Source organism: Salvia splendens, chromosome 12 (assembly GCF_004379255.2).
Source record: "Salvia splendens isolate huo1 chromosome 12, SspV2, whole genome shotgun sequence".
Lineage (NCBI taxonomy): Eukaryota > Viridiplantae > Streptophyta > Magnoliopsida > Lamiales > Lamiaceae > Salvia > Salvia splendens.
This window is the reverse complement of record NC_056043.1, coordinates 18,100,209-18,120,921: the sequence shown is the minus strand read 5'-3', so window position 1 is coordinate 18,120,921 and position 20,713 is coordinate 18,100,209. Positions and strand designations below refer to the sequence as shown.

At 37.0% G+C, this 20,713-nt stretch overlaps 4 protein-coding genes, 1 long non-coding RNA gene and 1 pseudogene across 7 annotated transcripts; 1 reads left to right on the top strand and 5 right to left on the bottom strand.

The window, feature by feature from the left end:
- Positions 1–756: 756 nt before the first annotated feature.
- Positions 757–1,200, bottom strand: LOC121757651. Its single transcript, XM_042153165.1, has one exon. It carries the CDS (start codon positions 1,198–1,200, stop codon positions 757–759), a length of 444 nt encoding a protein of 147 aa, XP_042009099.1.
- Positions 1,201–1,263: 63 nt separating this feature from the next.
- LOC121757650 lies at positions 1,264–2,255 on the bottom strand. Its single transcript, XM_042153164.1, has 2 exons — positions 2,077–2,255; positions 1,264–1,492 (listed from the first exon to the last, which is right to left on the bottom strand). Exons 1-2 carry the CDS (start codon positions 2,253–2,255, stop codon positions 1,264–1,266), a joined length of 408 nt encoding a protein of 135 aa, XP_042009098.1.
- Positions 2,256–4,666: 2,411 nt separating this feature from the next.
- On the top strand, positions 4,667–9,510 carry LOC121758432 (leucine-rich repeat receptor protein kinase HPCA1-like). 2 transcript variants are annotated; one of them, XM_042153835.1, is made up of 19 exons: positions 4,667–4,692; positions 4,766–4,864; positions 5,189–5,446; positions 5,519–5,593; positions 5,666–5,737; positions 5,811–5,972; positions 6,072–6,146; positions 6,215–6,286; positions 6,384–6,455; positions 6,531–6,599; positions 6,673–6,747; positions 6,826–6,897; positions 6,978–7,115; positions 7,206–7,687; positions 7,755–7,916; positions 8,173–8,309; positions 8,381–8,600; positions 8,670–8,911; positions 8,987–9,510. In XM_042153835.1, exons 3-19 carry the CDS (start codon positions 5,352–5,354, stop codon positions 9,440–9,442), a joined length of 2,676 nt encoding a protein of 891 aa, XP_042009769.1. In that variant the 5' UTR covers positions 4,667–4,692; positions 4,766–4,864; positions 5,189–5,351; the 3' UTR covers positions 9,443–9,510. The 2 variants fall into 2 exon arrangements, with proteins under 2 accessions (XP_042009769.1, XP_042009768.1); XM_042153834.1 differs by having other exon boundaries at positions 4,675–4,864; positions 5,189–5,309; positions 5,375–5,446.
- A 123-nt stretch (positions 9,511–9,633) lies between these two features.
- On the bottom strand, positions 9,634–11,272 carry LOC121758435. Of its 2 annotated transcripts, XR_006041455.1 has the most exons (5): positions 11,077–11,272; positions 10,676–10,858; positions 10,419–10,603; positions 10,029–10,106; positions 9,634–9,803 (listed from the first exon to the last, which is right to left on the bottom strand). It is a non-coding gene; the product is annotated as an uncharacterized LOC121758435 (long non-coding RNA). The 2 variants fall into 2 exon arrangements; XR_006041454.1 differs by lacking the exon at positions 9,634–9,803 and having other exon boundaries at positions 9,849–10,106; positions 11,077–11,265.
- Positions 11,273–13,801: 2,529 nt separating this feature from the next.
- Positions 13,802–14,566, bottom strand: LOC121757649 (probable F-box protein At4g22030; the record flags this gene model as incomplete). Its single annotated transcript, XM_042153163.1, has 1 exon — positions 13,802–14,566. A coding segment is annotated over one exon (759 nt), but the record flags the coding sequence as incomplete, so codon positions are not given.
- A 177-nt stretch (positions 14,567–14,743) lies between these two features.
- LOC121758434 lies at positions 14,744–18,343 on the bottom strand (annotated as a pseudogene).
- Between the last annotated feature and the right edge of the window lie 2,370 nt (positions 18,344–20,713).

Here is a 20,713-nt window from a genome sequence, read left to right as displayed (position 1 = left end):
TTAATTCCTTAAGCATGAATTACGTGCGTTCTTGGATAGAATTCTATGTTTAACATGTAGATAATTAATCCCATAATCGGTCAAATAGATCCGTGGATCTGATTTATTTGTGAATGCATGACTTCCGCTGTGCAAGGGGCTCCAAACCCCAGCATATTTGTCGGAACTGCTCTAAACCTTTCAACTTTTAGGTGGACAAGTCTCGAACTACCAGTGGATTTGGGAGCGGTGGCATTTCCTGAAGCTTTCTGTGACTTTCCGTGCATTCTAATCGGTAGATTAGGGTTGATTGCAGCGATAGGGTTTGCTTTCACCAGAATCTGCAAAGAGAAATTTGGGGAGTAGTTGGGACAGTGGAGTATGGGTGGTTCAAAATAATACTATTCTATTCGCGACCTTTCGGTTCCCCCCAAAAACTCTACTTTCCTCCCTTTTTCCCGACACGTGTCGGTCACCTCCCTCTTGGAACTTAGCTAAATTAAAAAAAAAATTATCTAAAATTTGGGAATCCAGACCAATTGGATCACGTAAGAATTGAAGTCTTGAAAATAGCTGCGTTGTGTAGCTTGATCCACTCAGTCTGAATTCCTGAAAATATTTTTCTGGTTTTAGAAAAATTTTACCTTGTTTGGATTTTCATTTTTAAAGTTGAGAAAAAACAATATTCACAAAAGGTTTACTTGATCCGTTCATGATTCGACATGCTTCGTTCAACTGTTCAAGTGAATCACTTAGGATGTTTACCAATTGATCAGTTTAGGCGAGAACACCAGGTGTGCGCATTGGAATTTCTTCCACTATGCGCACCTCCGCGTTATCCCTAAAAGGTTTCACACGGTGACCATTTACCAGAAAAGGATCAGAGTTTGGGCCACTTCCGTGAAGCTCCACTGCTCCATTCACTCTTAGGGCAATGATGGTGCGCACCTTCGATTTCAACTTCCCAGGTATCAATTTCAGTCTTGATTGGAACAACAGAACTCTTTGTTTGTCTTGCAACTCCTTCACCCGCAGGTTCTTGTCATGCCACAACTTAGTTTTTTCCTTATACCACGTGGCTGCATCGTACAATTCCAGTCTGATTTCTTCCAACTCCTGCAGTTGGAGTTTCCTTTCCTCAGCACAAAGTTGAGGTTGCATGTTCATTTCTTTGACTGCCCAGCAAGCCTTGTGTTCAATACGCTCAAGAAGGTGGCACATTTTCCCGAAAACCAATCAGTACGGTGACATGTCGATCGGAGTTTTGTAAGCGGTACGATAGGCTCACAAGGCATCGTCTAACCTCTTGCTCCAGTCCTTCCTCGAAGGGCTCACCGTTATCTCTAGAATACTCTTGATCTCTCTGTTCAAAATCTCTGCCTCACCATTACTTTGCGGATGATATGGGGTTGACAAACAGTGGTTAACCCTGTATTTCCTCATGAGCGCTTCTACGGCGCGATTGCAGAAATGGGTACCTTGGTCAGAGATTATGGCTCTAGGAATCCCATACCTGCTGAAAATGGTTGATTTAAAAAATCTTGTGAATTCTATCGCATCGCAGGTTACGGTTGCCTTAGCCTCCACCCACTTGGACACATAATCTACTGCGACCAGAATATAAGAATTCCCATATGAGGAAGGAAAATGGCCCATAAAATCCATCCCACAGACATCCAAGATCTCGTAAACCACGATGGGTATCTATGGCATTTCGTCTTTAGCAGAGATTCCCCATGTCAATTGACAACGACTACGTTTCCTACAGAATTCATAGGCATCCTTATGCAAATTTGGCCAATAGAAGCCGTTGTCTAGAACATTCCTGGCTGTTTTCTTTCGGCTGTAATGACCTCCACAGGCAAGAGAGTGGCAATGAACCAGTATGTCTTCCTGATCCCACTCAGGGATGCATCGCCTAATGACTTGATCAACTCCCTTCTTCCACAAATAAGGGTCATCCTAAAAGTAATACTTGGCTTCACTCTTGATTTTAAGCCTCTGAGCTCTCGTCACTTCTGGTGTAGAGGGCTGTTCTCCAGACACCAAATAATTTGCCAAGTAGGTGAACCATGGTTTGGCTTGTCTTTTGCTTACTTCATTAAAAAAGGCCTCTGGGTCAGTTGAGGCGAAACGTCTTCCAGTTTGATCAAGACACTTGATCCCTTAGCATAGTACAAATGTTCTTCTGGAAAAGCATCGGGAATATCCTCATTATCTTTCCCTTGAGTTATTCTGCTCAAATCATCCGCCACCTTATTCTCTGTTCCTGCCATGTCTTTTGCATCCCAATTGAATTCTTACAGCTGTAGTACTCAGCGGATCAATCTGGGTTTGGATTCTTTCTTCGCCAACAAGTATTTGATTGTGGCATGATCTGTATACACAATAACCTTGGAACTGTGCAAATAAGGTCGAAATTTCTTGAAAGAATACATAATGGCCAACATTTCCTTTTCTGTTGTATCTTAGTTCTTTTGGGCTTGGTTCAGAGTTTTTGAAGCGTAGAAAATGACGTAGCTCTTCTCATCAATTCTCTGGCCCAGAACCGCCCCTACCGCGAAATCACTGGCATCACACATCACCTCAAACGAGTGATTATAATCAGGGGCTCTGATGATTGAGACTGAAACAAGTCGATCCTTCAGAAGTTGGAAAGCTTTCTGGCATGTTTCGTCAAAAATGAATTCCACATCATTATTGAGGAGATGGGTTAATGGCTGAGCTATCTTTGCAAAGTCTCTGATAAACCTCCTATAGAACCCAGCATGTCCCAGAAAAGCTCGTATTTATTTTTGATTGGTGGGAAACGACAGTTTGTTAATCACCTCCACCTTAGCATTGTCCACTTGTATACCTTTCTGTGATACGACATGGCCTAAGACAATCCCTTCGAGGACCATAAAGTGGCACTTCTCAAAATTCAACACCAAAATTTTCTCCTGACATCTCTTCAACACCAAGTCTAGATTGCCAAGGCAAGATTTGAAGGAATTTCCATAGACTGTGAAGTCATCCATAAAAATCTCAATGCATTGTTCTAATAAATCAGAAAAGATACTCATCATACACCTTTGAAAAGTTCCCAGTGCGTTGCAAAGGCCAAAGGGCATTCTTTTGTAAGCGTATGTTCCGAATGGGCAGGTTAAAGTTGTTCACATATATTTGGAAATACCCACTGTAGCCACATAGGAAGAAAAAGTACTGCTTCCCTGCCAATCTTTCAAGCATTTGATCAATAAATGGCAGAGGGAAATGATCCTTCCGGGTGGCCTCATTCAATTTCCGATAATCTATAGACATTCTCCAGCCTGTGACTAGCCTTGTGGGAACTAGTTCATTCTTATCGTTCTTCACTACCTGAATTCCAGACTTCTTTGGCACCATATGCACTGGACTGACCCACTTTCTATTTGGGATGGAGTAGATGATTCCAAAGGCCAGCAGCTTTAGAACCTCCTTCAGAACTTCTTCTCTCATATTGGGATTCAACTTCCTCTGTTGCTCACGGTGGACCTTCGCACCCTCTTCAAGACAGATGTAGTGCATGCAAAGATCAGGACTGATGCCTACCAGTTCCGATAAAGTCCACGCTATAGCCTTCTGATTTCTTCTCAACGCTTCTAACAATTCCTCTTCTTGTTTCTCAGTCAACTGGCTATTGATGATTACTGGAAATGACTCTTCGTCTCCCAGATAAGCGTACTTCAATCCGGGGGGCTTAAAATTTATAGGCTGAAAAATTATAATCCAAACAACTATAAATTGAATAGCTCGCAACTCAATAAGGTTGATCCAAAATTAAACCGGGTCTCATACAATTTTTCCCGAAATAAGGTAATTCTCATATTATATTTTCAGTTTTCATTACTTTTTTCAAACTTTTAAAAGTTTGTTAATTTTTTAAATGTGCATAAAACTATTTTTTGATTCATTATTGAAAATTATACTTATTGTTTTATTTTTTTATTTTACTTTTACATTTATCTAAAAAATATATGATCATTATTTAGGAAAAAAAGTTATTCTTGTCACAATAAGTGTTATATATTCGTTTCGGGTTGAAATAATCCCCATTTCTGCGTGTATTCATTTATCATATACATATAAAATCATAATTAGAAATATATTAGTTAAAATATATTTCAAAAAATTTCAATCTCGACTAGTTAGCACGAAAGTTAAAAGATTAGAATTGAAAATTTATAATAAAAAATTTCTCGGCCCGAATAACATGTACCCAAATAGTTGACAACTCAGAATGGATTGGCCTGATTGATATCTCTAGATTATAACAACATCCTTGAAGTAGAAAAACAATGAGCAAACCACATCCTATAAATGAAGGCAAAGCATTCCCGTACAAAGACTTTCTCTGCTAGATTAACTATTTTGTGCGTGCACAGCATGCAACTAATTATTTGTTGAAGAAAAAGGGAGAAAAAGAAAGCATGCGCAGTGGTCTAAGTCTTAGAATGAAGAAGAGGAGATAGCTGAGAGTGTCCCACTTGATAAAAGTACTTTTCAAAGTCTCCCTCTAAAAATGAATTGATTATTTTCTTCAAAATATCCCATTTCGTATTAAAGGGGCTCAACTAATTTTTGACAAGTTGGCATTTAGTATTGTGACAAGTTAATGAATGCAGTGCCCCATTTTACACATCATAAATTTGGCTTCAATCTTATCATAGCAGCACAGCTTAGTTACTACAAGTACTAAACTCAATCTCATTCTGTAGAAATTTTTGTAGCAAACAGTTGAAGCTTTTGTCCTCCACTTTTGCAGTTTGTTGATTACCAATCATGTTTGGGCCAATTCATCTCTCTTGTCTCCTTGCTTTCCTTCCACTTCTTGGTGTAGTAGCTTTGACGAATACAAACGATTGTAAGTTCTATATTTTTTTATCTCCATTTTTAGTGTGGAGATTGCAAAAATAGTGGTTTTTGTATTAAACCAAATTTATTATTCTAAATGTTCTTTGTACTTTCTGTTTATCATCTTATGTTACCTTGTTTGGAATAACTTTGTGGTGTTGCAATGGTGAGCTTTAACTATAGCACTTTGTGGAGTTATTATTCAGTTCTCATCTGTTTTGATAACAAAAACACTAAGTCTATGCATATTACTTTTTGATGATTATAAACATTGCTTCTTCAACAAAATAGTAGGAGTAATTATAAACTTCCATATATATTATATGGTATGCAGTTGTTGCTCTGAAGGCCTTGATGTCTAACTGGGATAACCACCCACCTAATTGGGATGGCGCCGATCCATGCGGGAGTGGTTGGGACGGGATCACCTGCACAAATGATCGAGTTCAATCCATGTAATTACTAGCTTCTTTAATAACCATTGAAAAATACCTAACATGCTCATACTATTCTGTTTCAGAACTTTAGCAAGCTTAAATCTAAGTGGTCAGCTAGCATCAGACATTGAAAAACTATCTGAGTTGCAGATTTTGTAAGTTTTCTTGTCCAGATTTGTTCTACATACTAATTCATTTTCTGATCATCAATTTCTTTGCATATATAGGGATCTTTCCTATAACAAAGACATCACAGGAGAGCTTCCTTCATCAATAGGAAATTTGAATAACTTGACCAGCTTGTAAGAAAATGCCATTAGACTTATGCATATATTTTATGACATCTCACTATTCTTTATCTATACATATTGCAGGATCGTCGTAGGTTGTGGATTTAGCGGTCAGATACCACCCTCAATCGGATCCCTACAAAAGCTGGTTTACTTGTGAGCATATATATATGTCATGATGTTTACAACTCTAGGATTAGATGAAAACTGACAATCCTCATCCTTGTAGGTCTCTCAACTTGAACAACTTCATTGGTGAAATACCAGCTTCCATTGGTAATATACCGAATCTTTTTTGGCTTGATTTAGCTGATAACAAGCTCACCGGGAGCATCCCCGTCTCCAAGGGAAGCACGCCAGGTCTTGATATGCTTGTCACTACTAAGCATTTGTATGTCCATCGTCATCTTCTGCTGTTGAAACTTTTTTTTATGTTGTAAGATTTTGGTTAGCTTGAAAGAGCCTTTTAACTCAACCAAAAACAATGCAGCCATTTTGGAGGGAATCTATTGTCTGGTGAAATACCACCTCAGCTATTTACCTCAAAGTTAACTCTTAAGCATTTGTAAGTACTTGAAATAAAAAGGTTCTAATTCTTGTGGAGCTTTATGTAACTTTGTTTATCTCGAGCAGACTTCTCGAAAACAACCAGTTTACTGGTGGAATTCCTACCATGTTGGGGCTAGTACGAAGTTTGGAGGTTATGTAAGTAAAACTAACAATAATATCCCATTTTATATAGCAGACATAATATATAGTCTCTGATGAAAATTAGTAAAAAGTAAATCTTGGTGGTGAACAGACGGCTTGATAGGAACTTGTTGAGTGGAGCTGTTCCGGGAAACCTCAACAACCTCAGTAGTGTCCAAACATTGTATGTACATATTTTCTTTCCATGGTTCGTGTGTGTATTAGCATCGAAAATATCCATTGGAACGAGCCTTTGCAGGCACTTGGAAAACAACAAGCTGACAGGACCTCTTCCCAACCTCACTTCCATGGATTCCCTCAACTACGTGTACGTCTCCCTGTTAAATTATGTTCTCAATGATCAATGTACCAGTGTTGTGACAATGTATATGGTAATGCAGGGACTTGAGCAATAACTCTTTCGAAGCAACAGATGTTCCACCGTGGTTCTCATCTCTGCAGTACTTGACTTCACTGTAGGTTTCTCTGAATTTTGATGTCGAGCATTTCTTTCCTTGCGTGATGATACGATGACAGTATGGTAAATTTTGCAGGATAATGGAGAATACACACATTAGAGGGGAACTCCCTCATTCTTTGTTTAGCCTTTCTCAGCTGCAAACTGTGTGGGTATCATACTTTTTGCATAATTTAGGCATCGCCTTGTATGGGAAATTTATGTAACTTTTCTTTTGTATTGTATTAGCGTATTAAGGAAAAATCAAATAAGCGGCACGTTGAATATTGGCTCCAACCGCAACAACCAGCTGAAGCTGATCGATCTGCAGAACAACTTCATTGATGCATTCCCTGCAAGTGATGATTATAGTACTGTTGAAATTATGTAAGCATCTCTCTACTTGTGACTGCTATCTTGTTCTTGTTTTTACCAATAATTTTGACTGATAAGATTTTTAAAAAAAATTGAACTCAGACTTGTTGGAAATCCGATATGTGAAGAAGGGATCACAGAGGTCTACTGCACCATCTCTAACGACCGGTCTAATGACACATACACATCGCCACAGCAAAACTGCACACCTCTTCAATGCAGCAAGTATCAGATTCTGAGCCCAACCTGCCAATGTGCATATCCTTACTCGGGCACCTTGACCTTCCGGGCGCCCTCCTTCTCCAACTACGGGAACAAGAGTGTCTATGAATCACTTGAGCAAGCACTGATGAACTCATTCAAGTCTCACAACCAACCAGTGGACTCAGTTTCACTGTCTAGTCCAGTGAAGGATTCCGTTGGCTATCTTCAGTTGCATCTTGAGATCTTCCCCTACAGTCAGATTTACTTCAACTGGACAGGGATTGAAAGAATAGGCTTCATGCTAAGTAATCAAACTTTCAAGCCCCCGCATGAGTTTGGACCCTTTGTTTTCCACGGAAACGCATACCAATACTTTGCAGGTAAACAGTAACACAAAATTGATCATGGCATACATGCATGCTAAGAATGCGTTGTTTGGGATGGCAGGATACATTGCAGCTTCGCGTAAATCAAGTATAAGCATGGGTGTCATTATTGGAGCCGCACTTGGTGCATTCATTCTACTTCTGTTGCTGGTGGTGGCCGGAGTCTATGCATTCCGTCAGAAGAAAATAGCCAAATCAGCTTCCAAAAGGAGTGATCCATTTGGTATGTTAACATATGTCCACACATACATCAAACTATGATCTGAACCGTTAGATTTTAAGATTTGATGTCAACAGATGAAAAAACAGAAAATGTTGATGTTGTGTTACACTTCTGTTGACGTTATTTGTCATCTGTTGACATCAAATCTTGAAATCTAGCGATTCTGATCATATTTTGGAATTTTTACAATATATAGCATCCCCATACATAGGGTATGTGTATGGATATGACAATATTGGCGAGTTGGTTCTTGCAGGATCATGGGACCCCAAAACAGACAGTGGCGGAGTCCCACAGCTGAAAGGAGGCACAAACTTCACGTTCGAGGAAATCAAGAAATTCACCAACAACTTCTCTACAAGCAATGAGATTGGAAGTGGTGGCTATGGAAAGGTATGTTTGTTTCATGATTTTACTTCATTGCTCAAAAATGAAGATTTGATGTGTGTATTAATTTTGGTTAGGTGTATAGAGGAACACTTGTGAATGGACAGCTAGTTGCAATAAAAAGAGCTCAGCAAGGGTCAACACAGGGGTCATTGGAGTTCAAGACTGAGATTGAGCTTCTCTCAAGGGTTCATCACAAAAACGTTGTTGGTTTGGTCGGTTTTTGCTTCGACAAGGGAGAACAGATGTTGGTCTACGAATACATCACCAACGGAACGTTGAAGGATAGTCTCACAGGTAGATGATGATTGATGTAGCTTTCTTTCCTTTACGTTAAGAGGTCTGATGGTTCTATTCGAGTTGCAGGGAAAACGGGGATCAGGTTGGATTGGAGTAGAAGGCTGAAAATAGCACTCGGGGCAGGGAGAGGTGTGCACTATTTGCACGAGGAAGCAAACCCTCCCATCATACATAGAGATATCAAATCAAACAACATCTTATTGGATGATCGTTTGAGTGCCAAAGTAGCAGATTTTGGTCTCTCTAAGTGTAAGCCAATGTCTGAACAGGACAAGAGTCATCTCACCACTAATGTCAAAGGCACAATGGTGAATATCATGTACTAGTACATTTAAAAATTTTGACCAACTTCAAGATTGTGACCATTTGATTTCTTTCTCTAGGGTTACTTGGACCCTGAGTACTACATGACGCAGCAGCTGACTGAGAAGAGTGACGTCTACAGCTTTGGAGTGATGATGCTGGAGCTTCTGACGTCCAAGGCCCCCATCGTGAAAGGGAAATACGTCGTGAGGGAGGTCAAGGAGGCGCTGGACAAGAGCAAGAACTTGTACAACCTGGAGGCCATGTTGGACCCCATAGTGGCGTCCAACATGGCGCCCGGGAGCGTGGAGAGGTTCGTTGAGATGGCGCTGAGGTGTGTCGAGGAGTCGGGTAGTAGTAGGCCGAACATGAGTGAGGTGGTGAAAGAGATAGAGAAGATCATGGGTCTTGCAGGGCTGAATCCAAGTAATGAATCTGCATCAACATCAGACAACTATGAAGGAACTAGTAAAGGATCCAAGGATCCTTATGCTATTGAGAGCCTGCTTTCATACAGTGGGTCAGAATCCAAATAGAAGAAATGAATGTGTATCTGAAACTGTTCAAACCTTTCCACTTTTATTTATGATTTGTGTTTTTTCCATTTTTCCTGCCAAATCATCATTTTCAACTAAATAATACTCCTACAATCCTACTTCCTCCATCCACAAAATAATCACGATTCATTTTATGAGTATATCACCTGAAAGCTGAAATACATCCAACTTTCTGTATACTCCATATACTACCACGTATGGCTCATTACAAGTAAAGTCACCTACATTTCTTAAAATTCATGTCATACTCTCATAGGATATTTTGCAGTGTCATCACCTACATTTCGTGTCACTCGCATTGGATATTTTGCGTATGCAGGAAGTACAATACAAAACCCAACTGCATAGAATTATGAGAATTAGGAAAAAGAATACTTAAAGAAACTAGAGATAAAGTTGAGGTACTTTCCTATTATCCCATATCAATAAAAACTCAATCCAAAAAATTGTGGAAACAGATTAATTTCAAAATTCGTCTTTGCAGCTTAGTACATCGGCAAATTGCTATACATACATACAGAAATGTCAAAGACAATATTAACAAGAAGATCAAATGGCCACAGACCTTCTGCTTCTTCCACTTGTACGCCGCTTCCAAAATTTTGAGATTGGTGGTCTGTGTTTCTTCTGGGACTCCTCATAACTGCACCATATCAAAACATCAGAATAAAATCAAACCTTTAACACAGTAGCACATGTTTTACCAAATTTCATCAGGGAGAAAGCATTGCAATTAGGAGAAATATTCATACAAGTAACAATCAAAACCTAATTTAGGTGAAGAAATCAATAGGTCTCAAGTGCTAACAAACCCAGGCAGCCAATAAAGGTGCGGCTGCAGTGACATGATTTTGCACGCCACAGAACAAGGATTGGATAGGTAACCCCATATCAATTTTTTTTAAAGAGAGAGAAGGCCAAGTACAGAAATTAAAAAATTAAATTAAATGCATACCCAGCTGGACCATCCTCAGTTTCAATGTGCCGTCTCTTCTTCAGTTTCTTTGGAAGTAACCTACTCCACAGTACCAAGCTCACCAAAACTTTTTTCCGTGTTCAACCACTCTTCCAAAAGCATTGCTCTTTCCTCAGGGGCAGAAGTTCTAAAATAGCTAAGGGCTTTTTCAAATACACCTGAACCTGAAGAAAGAGAGAAAGTGAGATAAGATTCATGATAATGATAACTTACTCAACAACATTGTAATTTCTTACCTCTGGCTCGCTCAAGGCACTTTTTCTTATATTCACTGTCAGAAGGACCTCTTCCATAGCAGAAGCCTCAAACTTGGCATAACTTATCCACACCTTCAGGTGTTTAGTCCTGTTCAGTAGCCTCTCGTAAAGACCTCTAGTTCTTCCGTACTCGGATTCAGAAATCTCAAAATCAATATATGCCTGTTTCAAATAGTTAGAAGATCAAAACACATACCCAGTCAACTCACTACAGAGTGATTTATATCAAACACAACCAATGTTTTCCATATGAATAAATTGTTAGGAAATTATTTATCATAATATATTCAAGAACACATAATTGAATATGAATAAAGCAAGATCTTTGAACATCATGTATTTCACGTATTAACCATAAACATAATGGATCGGAAACTTACCTTTATGATCCATAGCGGAAGCAATTGGGGAAGACCGAGAGAACTTCCTCGGACTTTGGTGTACTGGCGCAACTCCAAGGATTTGTTTCTCTCTCTTTCCCTCGTTTATGTCCTCTCTGTAATGTATGTAATTTGATGGGATCACCACACTTGTATTTATAGGCAGAGAGAGGACAAACCCTAATTATCAAGCCTTAACACCCTTGCTTTCTTATTGATCAAGAATACTATTGATCACAATTAATCAATATACGCGTTTCATTGGTACTACTAATTTGATCACATTCAATTATTGCAATCATTGCCATATATATTCACTCTTATTGTGAACGGCTACATCAAACATAATATATACGCACCCATTTAACTTGATAGTAATAGGAATAAAATATTCTTTTTACTTACGGCAACATACCTTTTGATTTTTGCCAATTAATGGTTATGTATATTAGGCAATAACATTCGGCCAATTAAGACGTTAAATTGATTGAATACCAATTTGAAAACGTTTCATTTCCGTCCCAATAAATAATTAATTGATAGCTAGTTAGGGAAAATGTGTCTTATACCAAATTCATGTATTATATTAAAAAATTAAATTCTATTTAGGATTTTATCACATGTCACATATTTGAGACATAAAACTTACATTCTCCCACTTGGACTTTATAAATACTTTCATCATTTGCAAACATAAGTATTACTCCCTCCGTCCCGTGCTACTCGCACGTTTGCTTTTCGGTACGGAGATTAAGGAATGGGTGATTAGCAAAGTCAACAATTGCGGCTGTAGGTGATAATTTTTACTAAAAATGGAAAGAGTGCAAATAACTTGGGACGCCCAGAAAGGAAATAAGTGCAAGTAACACGGGACGGGGGGAGTATATTAGAGAGACTACTAATGCGGGTCATAGCGGGCGTATATCATTTAATCGACGTAGTTCCTTCCATGTACCACATCACCAATAACCGCACTAATATAATCTATAAGTGACACAACGTCCATAATTGTCTTATTTCAAGACTTCCTGCATTAATACTAAAAACGTATATATGCATATCAATAATAAGTTTATGCAGGAAAAATAGAAACAACTTTATTGAATTCAAAATATCCATAATTTAACTGTCTGAACCAACATGGAAACATAAAGATTAGACGTTTCCATACCCAAGACCCATTCTGTTAACTTATTCCATAAATGTCTTTGGGCGGTAACGCCTTAGTCAATGGATCAGCTACTATAAGCTGTGTGCTTATATATTTTATAGATATTCTTTGTTCCCAAAACTCCATCTTTCACGACAAGAAACTTTAATTCCATATGTTTAACTCCTTTGAATACTTGTCATTCTTACAGAAAGATACAATTGCACTATTATCACAATACAATTTCAAGGACGTGGATATTGAGGAGACAATACCAAGGCCAGAAATAAAATTTTGCAATCACTAATTCTTCAAAGCAAGCCATAAATTCAGCTTTAATGGTGGATGTTGAATTAGACCTTTGCTTTACACTTTTCCATGATATGGCTCTTCCGGCCATAGATGGTAAAATTTTGGTATTACTCATTTTTTAAATTGAAAAAAAATTAAATCACGAAAGATGAAAATTTATAATTGTCTCACCCATCTATTTTCTGGTGAAATAAGATATGATGTGATAGTCAGTCTGAAATACATAGACAAAATGATAATTGAAAAAACGATAAGTCGACACCGTCTGATACAATTTACTCCTGCCGTCCCACTTAAGATGACACAATTTTCTTTTTAGTTTATCCCAAATGAAATGACACATTTCTATTTTTGAAAACTTTATTTCTTAAAGTAATACACTCGACCACTTTTTTCTCTCCTCAATTCAATATTCAACTCTTTTTCTCTTCATTTAATACTTACAATTACCTTTTTCTCTCTCCAATTAAACACATTAACTAACAACTCCTAATATCGTGCCGATCAAAAAATGTGCCATCTTAGTCTGGAGGGTGGGAATACTAATAATAGTGGATTATTAAATTTTACATAGAACAAACATTACAATTTAAAAAAGCATTAGATAGTAATTGTTATAGACGAATCGTCATATCTTGAAATTGTAGAAATTTATTTTCACTATCAATTTCATATACTCAAACCAATGACAAACCTATTTTAATAAGTTTCACAAATACTTTACATCTTAGTATATTTAAGAATGTTTGGAACTAAAGCTAGTTTTCATAATTTGGAATAAGTAAATATTTTGTGATGATTTGATTTTAATTATTAAGGGTGTAATTAAATTATGATAAAAGTATTCTGTAAGATAAAAATTTAAACAAATTAAAGATACATTATTAGATAATAAATTAAATTTATTAGAGATCAAATGAAAATTATAGAGTACTTTCTCCATTGGACTACAAATATGTTAGGGAGAACAAAATAAATTAAATACTCCTGTGATTAGTTCAACTAGACGGACTATCAAAATTATCTCTATATTTTTTTAGACAAAAGTCCCAAAATAGTCATTAGCATATTGCGTTTTTTTATTTTGGTCCAAAACATTATCTTTTGAATTATTCGGTCCCTCACATTTGAAATCAGATCACATTTGGTCCATTTTGGACGGTTCCGTCAAATTTTTGACGGTTTTAATTACCGTGTCACAAATCCGTCACCAATCCGTCATTAACTGGGAGAAACTAATCCGTCACTAATCCGTCACAAAATCCGTCACTAATACGCGCGAGAACACGGTGCGGCCGTTGTGGTTGAGGGAATTCCACAGTATGGTTTCGTGGCTAACCAACGGCGAACCACACCCGTCAAAACATGACCGCTCATCGCCAATACCTTATTGAATTTGAGTGCCTTTTCACCCAAATTCAAGTATTCTTCTTCGTCTTTTCTCTTTATCACATTTACTATTTCTCTCATTTCCTCTTCCAATTTCCCATTCCAACCGTTGTAGCCTTTGCTCGTTTTAGGCTGCTTTCTTCCGTTGTGAGGCCACCACAACGCGGGCTCCACGGTGGCCGGGAATTTATCGAGCATGGCGCCGAGGAGAGGCAGCGGAAAAGCCCTGTCGAGCGCCAACACTTTGTCCATGAATTCCTTCACATGAATTAGATTTGGATTTCCAATTGAGAGAATGATTTGGATTTGATTGTGAAGCTGTTTGAACAGTCTCGTTGCGTTGCGCTGCTCTACGGCTAGCTGCGGCGGTTGGATTTTGTTGACGATGGAAAGCATCCCGGTCGCTGCCACGTACATCGCTGTCGATGACAACGCCACTGCGGTGGCGTCTCCCTTGCTCATGGAGGCGATGCCGGCCATGGTGGCGGCAGCGAGAGTGAGAGCGTTGATCGAATTGAGAAAGAGAGAGTTCCATTCGTTTCTATGATCTCCAATGTTTTTGTGCATTTCAATTCTATCTGCAACCGCTTCCATAATGGCGTAGAGCATCGCAACGACCGACGGATTTGTGACGGATTTGTGACGGATTAGTGGCGGATCAGTTTCTCCCAGTTAGTAACGGATTAGTGACGGATTTGTGCCCCGGTAATTAAAACCGTCAAAAATTTGACGGAACCGTCCAAAATGGACCAAATGTGATCCGATTTCAAATGTGAGGGGCCGAATAATTCAAAAGATAATGTTTTGGACCAAAATAAAAAAAAAAAGCAATATGTTGAGGATTATTTTGAGACTTTAGTCTTTTTTCTACCATTTGACACGTCAAATGTTTACCGTCTTCCAATGTGGAGTACTACTATCGAGATATAGTACTAATAAAAAAACAGATCTTATCTACTTCCCTATTCATCTTTCTTCTCCACGCGCCGTCGCAGCATCCCCTTTTCTTCTTTCCATACTTCCTCTCTTTGCATACACATTCACAGCTATTTCTCTCTGCCTCTTCTCCACTTCGTCGCCCAAGTCTTGTGTTCTCCTTCCTAATTAAATTTTCAATTTTAGAAATCAGGCGGCGGGATTCGCTGGCTCTTGGGGCGGAGACCTGTCGGAGGACGGCCGGGAGTCAGGCGACCCAGACGACCCAGGCGCGCCCCACCGTCACTCCACGGATCTCGCACGACCCCGCCGCATTGGGGCGATGTCGGTCTCGACCCTTGCGACCCGCGACCCAGGCGCGCTCGGGGCGCGATTTTAACAACACTGGCTGACCCCGAGCCCGGTCAATATTTAATTGGCGTATTTCAAATTGTGCGGCCATCAGCCAAATCTTTGCAAAAGAAAACTTCTCATGAGGAATCATCTTCAGGCACAAGCTGCTCAGTTCAAAAATGTATCAGGATCAGAAACCAGAATCATTAAAAGCTATCCACATAATACAATGACCACGGTTAAAGAAATATTATAAACAGACTGGCAATTCTATTACTGAATTTCTCAGAACGAGCTTAATCAAGCTTACAATACATTCAATACAAACAGACTTTTCCCAGAATATTGGTTACATACAATTCATATACCATGTCCTATAGCTTCAGGGGAGTTGGTCACATAGTCAAGTGAAATGCATGTATATTCTTAATCGTATTTCCACTAATCAAGCTTCCAAGACAGCATAGACAGTAAACTTAAAAGTGAATGTACAACAAACATGTCCATGTATTTTAACTGTTGTCATCAATCCAAAAGGGTGATTGGGTGAAAATATAAGGGATAATAAACTCAATGAACTTAACTTATATGGATAACAGAAAATGGGATCATACACTCAATTAACAATTTCATAAATAGCACAGACACAATAAGCTACTGGATAGTAGAAAATGGGATCTTACTTATATATGTCTCTTGTTCGGTCAACATCCTGGGCATCAAGCTCCTCATACAAAACATAATTAATCCTGAAAATATCACAAATTCAAAACAGATATGAATCTCAGCCAAGCCCTTTGATCAACATACAATACTGGCATGCTCATGTAAGGTTAAAGCATTCTTACCACATGCTGCCAGTAGCGCTTCTCCTGAGCAGGAGGCAGATTTCCTATTGCCCTCTCATACACATCCTCAATCCTCTGCCTATTCCCGCAGCTCTCTTCAAGACGAATATAATCAAACCATACGTCATAATTAAGAGGATTCTTCCCGACCTCATCCTCATACTGAAACCTCCTCTTTCCAACAATAGCATCCTCAATTCCTTCCCTGTCACCATATTGCTTCTCGAAGGCTACAAACTTCTTGTACAGCTCTTCTGCCCGCCCCTTTGGAATATGATCCAGTGCAAACTTATAAATGCATCTTGCTCTTTCTGTCTCCTTACATTTCTCTTCAAACTCTGCAAAAGCCACAAACAACTCCTCTGCCTCCTCGTCATCTCCCAGCTTATTAACAGGCCTCTCGTAACAACAATTCCTCGCACGAGCTATCTCCCCATTTTTCATCTCAAACTTAGCAAATCGAATCCCTTGGGGTGACAGTCCACAAAGCGCTCAAAAATCTCTCTAGCCCTCTCGACCTCATTATACCTAAGCTCGAACTTTATATAGGAGAGCCATCCTTGCTGATCAGGCATCCACTTCATGTCTTCATCCACCTCTCAAAAATCTGCCTAGCAGCAGCCACATTCCCCAAAACCTCCTCCATGTGGATGTACTTGTACCAAAGCTGATCCACCCTCGGCAGCAACTGGGTTGCACGATCCCACACATTCCTAGCGTGATTGATAAACTTATTCTTCATCTCAAAATCAGCATACTTGAGCCACAGTGTGTGGTCTCTGTAACCCACCTTGAGCGCGCGCTCCCACACTGAGCGAGATCGCTTGAAATCCTTCTGAGATTCTTCCCATTTTGCATACTTCACGCAGACGCTCTTATTCCAACTCACTATTCGATCAAATCTTCGAATTCCTTGCGTTTGCAGAGGCGGTAATCTCCGAGCTCGGTGGAGTCGGTGATTTTCTTCTTGGGGGCCGGATTTCAACCTCCTGACGTTCTCTAGCTTCACGAAGGATTTGCTCGGCAGTGATTTCAATCGAAGCAGGCGTCTTGTTCTTGACGCGGATAGGTCGGGGCAGCTTCACCTCCGTTTCTTTCTTCGTCAAATACCCCAGATTGGGGTCGGCTTCTCTGGAGCTTGCCATGGCTGATTCAGAGGATTGCAGTTATGAGACAATTAGGGTTATAAGAATTGGGGGGAGATTCACTCAAATTTTCAAAAGGATCTATATATTCTATCATTAACAGGTCGGTTATTTGGGAATTTTAAGGGGATTCCCCTGTTTTCAAATTTCTATGCTAATGTCATCTACCAACTCACACTTCCGTATGTACTATTAACCAATAGTTTAAATGATACCACACTTTTATACATTAAATTCGATGGTTAAAAGCCTTTTAATTAGTTGTAAAGCTGATTGCATCACATCATTTGCATATATACACATCATCTGTTTGTATATACAACTCAAACAATTGCATAGTGAGGTTTTTCGGCCCAATAAAAGAGTGGGTTTTTTCCAAAAATAAAAGAGTGGTTTCCCCCCAAAAGAGAGGGGGTTTTTCCTCTTCTACATGAAGCGTTTCTTATAGCCAAAAAATAGGGGGAAACAAATTTTGAATTTGAAATACTGAGAAATTTCTCTACAAATATCAGTTGCAATTGCACTCAATTATAAACTCCAGGTTCTTATTTCTCTCTCTACACTCTTCCTGTTACTTTGATATCTCTCTTCATCTTCTTATTTTCTTTTATTTCGAATAAATCACTGATTATTAACCATTTCTTATTTTGCAGATAATAAAGGTAAAATCTGTATAATTTATTCTTCGTGTTTTAGTATTACTGTTACTTTTATATCTCTCTTCATCTTCTTATTTTCTTTTATTTCGAATAAATCACTTTTGGTTAATCATTTCTTATTTTGCAGATAATAAAGGTAAAATCTGTATAATTTATTATTTGTGTTTAGTATTGTTTTGTTTAGTGTTTAATTTTTTTAATTTTATTCATTAATTCATTAAACGTTAATGATTTCTTATTTTGCAGATTATAAAAGTGAAATCTTTGTTATTTAATTCTTTGGGTTTTAGTATTGTTTCCTTTTCGCATTTTTTTATTTTATTTATTTAATCATTTGTTTGTGTACTCATTTTATTTTATTAGCCTATCTATTACAAAGGTGCAAGGTAATAACAATAAAAAAATAAAAACTCACTTATTATTTTAACAATATCTTCAATCCGTTTGCAGAAATCGTCTTCAACCTTTATGCAGATGTTCGCCATTGTTCACTGCAAGTACTGCACCAGGAAAACCAACAGAACTGAGGAAATTCATCGATATTAAATGATTTTACCTTATAGATCTGGATCTAAAAGGAAAAGGAAAAAATGTAAATTACTAAAGAATAAATTACACAGAATTATGTTTTTTGTAGGAAGAGCTGAGAATGAGCTAATGTTGTTTCAGTTTGAAGATGGAAGGTGGAGAGAGTTGAACAGGCAAAAACGTAGTTTGATTTTTTGGAAGACGGTGGAGACAATTGAAAAGCTGTGTAAAGTTGTTACCATGTATATAACAAATAGATACAAACCCTAAATTTATACTATTTGGTTTTAGTATTGAATAGTGAATATCGGCCTTTTTGATTCTTCTTTATTGTGTAACAGTTGTATAATTTGTGGAATGTTGAACAATGAGTGAAAGTTCAAATAATGAAATAACATTGATAACAATGTATTTGTATGTACTAAGTTTGTTCATCGATTATCCAACTATATGATTGATATAATGTTTTTGGAGATTCACTTTTATTAGAATATATGACAATTTGATGAAATTTTGTTGAATAAAATTTTGTTTGCTGCAAAATAAATTTTAAAATTTTTTTGGCGATCAAGTATATAAATTTTTGTTTAGTTGCAAGTAATTGTTTTATACCTAGCATTGTGTTCACTAATTAATTTATTGTATTAGTTTGATGCATCGATATTTTCATGGTGTGAATGTGTTATGCGTATTTGTGTGTATTAATACACACAAAACTCTAGGGTTTAGTAGTCCATGAGGCTAGGGTGTAGTACATGCTTATTGATTTAAGTTATATCCATAGAATAGTGTTCACTAATTAATCGAAGTTTAATCCATTTCCAAAGGGTTGAGTAATCCATAGGACTACGTTGTAGCCCCTACTTAGCAAATATTATTTACAATTTAATACAATACTTTTTTATATGTAATATTCTGAATAAAATATTACATTAACTAATAGATTTAAAATATTATTAAATAGATGGGTTAAGAACATTTGATTTTTTAAGCGATGTTCAATCAGATATTTCATTTGTTTGTGACAGTTGTATATTTTTTGATTGTTCCTCTTTCATAAAATATTGTAAAAATGTCAAAAGTTATTTTGAGTGTAGTTATTAGTTTGCTGCATCGATATTTTCATAGTGTTAATGTGAATGTGTTATAAGTATTTGTATCTATTAATAATTTAACACACATAAAATTCTAGGGTTTAGTAGTCCGACTAGGGTGTAATTCCTACTTAGACGTGTGTATGTTATTAATTTATATGTGTGTATGTTATTAATTTATATGTATAGGTTAAATCTGGTAATAATTATCTTTCTACAGAAATTTGATATTGCCAATTAATGCAAAACAGAAATCATTTGCAGTGATTTGTATTGCATTTATTGTTGATTGACATAAATTAAAAAGTTAAATTGTGAGTATAGGTTTACATTGTTTGTATATATAAGTTTAAATTGCAACCAATATGTTTTGGCTTCAACTTATAATAAATTGTTATAGAGTAGCATTATTTATTGTTATAGAGTAACGTCAATTGTTTAAAGTTTTTATTAATTTAAAATTTATGATAGAATATTTAGACGTGTGTATGTATGTATTAGTTTATATGTATAGGTTAAATCTTTGTTTTGGATGCTGATGGCGTATTATTTGTGTAAAAATTGCAAATTGATTAGATAATTTCACTATGTGATAATCATATTTTTGCATAAATTGGATATTGCCAATTGATACAAAACAGAAATAATTTCAGTCATTTGTATTGCATTTAATGCTGATTGACATAAATGAAAATTTAAATTGTGTAACAAAGGTTTGCATTGTTTGTATATATAGGTTGAAATTGCAATCAATATGTATCGACTTCACCTTATAATAAATTGAGGGAACATCATTTTTGGTCCACGAACTTTGTCAAAGTATCATTTTAGGTCCGTGAACTTTGAAAATATCATTTTAGGTCCGTGAACTTTGAGTTAGTATCATTTGAGGTACTTTTTACTATTTTCAAGTTTTTTTGGATGAAAATACCCTCAATACCTTAAAGTGTATATATTTTTAACAAATTTATCATATACTCATATTTTTTTATAAATATCTTTACAATATATTTTTGACAAATTTTCTAAATATAATTTGACCTTAAATATTATCACTTAATTTTGTGACATGCAAGTAAAATTGCTTCTTCAATTCTTTATATTATATTTTTTTTAAAATTGAATAAAGAACTTTCTTTAATAATAAAAAATTGAATAAAGATCTTTTTATAAATATCTTTACAATATATTTTTGACAAATTTTCTAAATATAATTTGACCTTCAATATTATCATTTAATTTT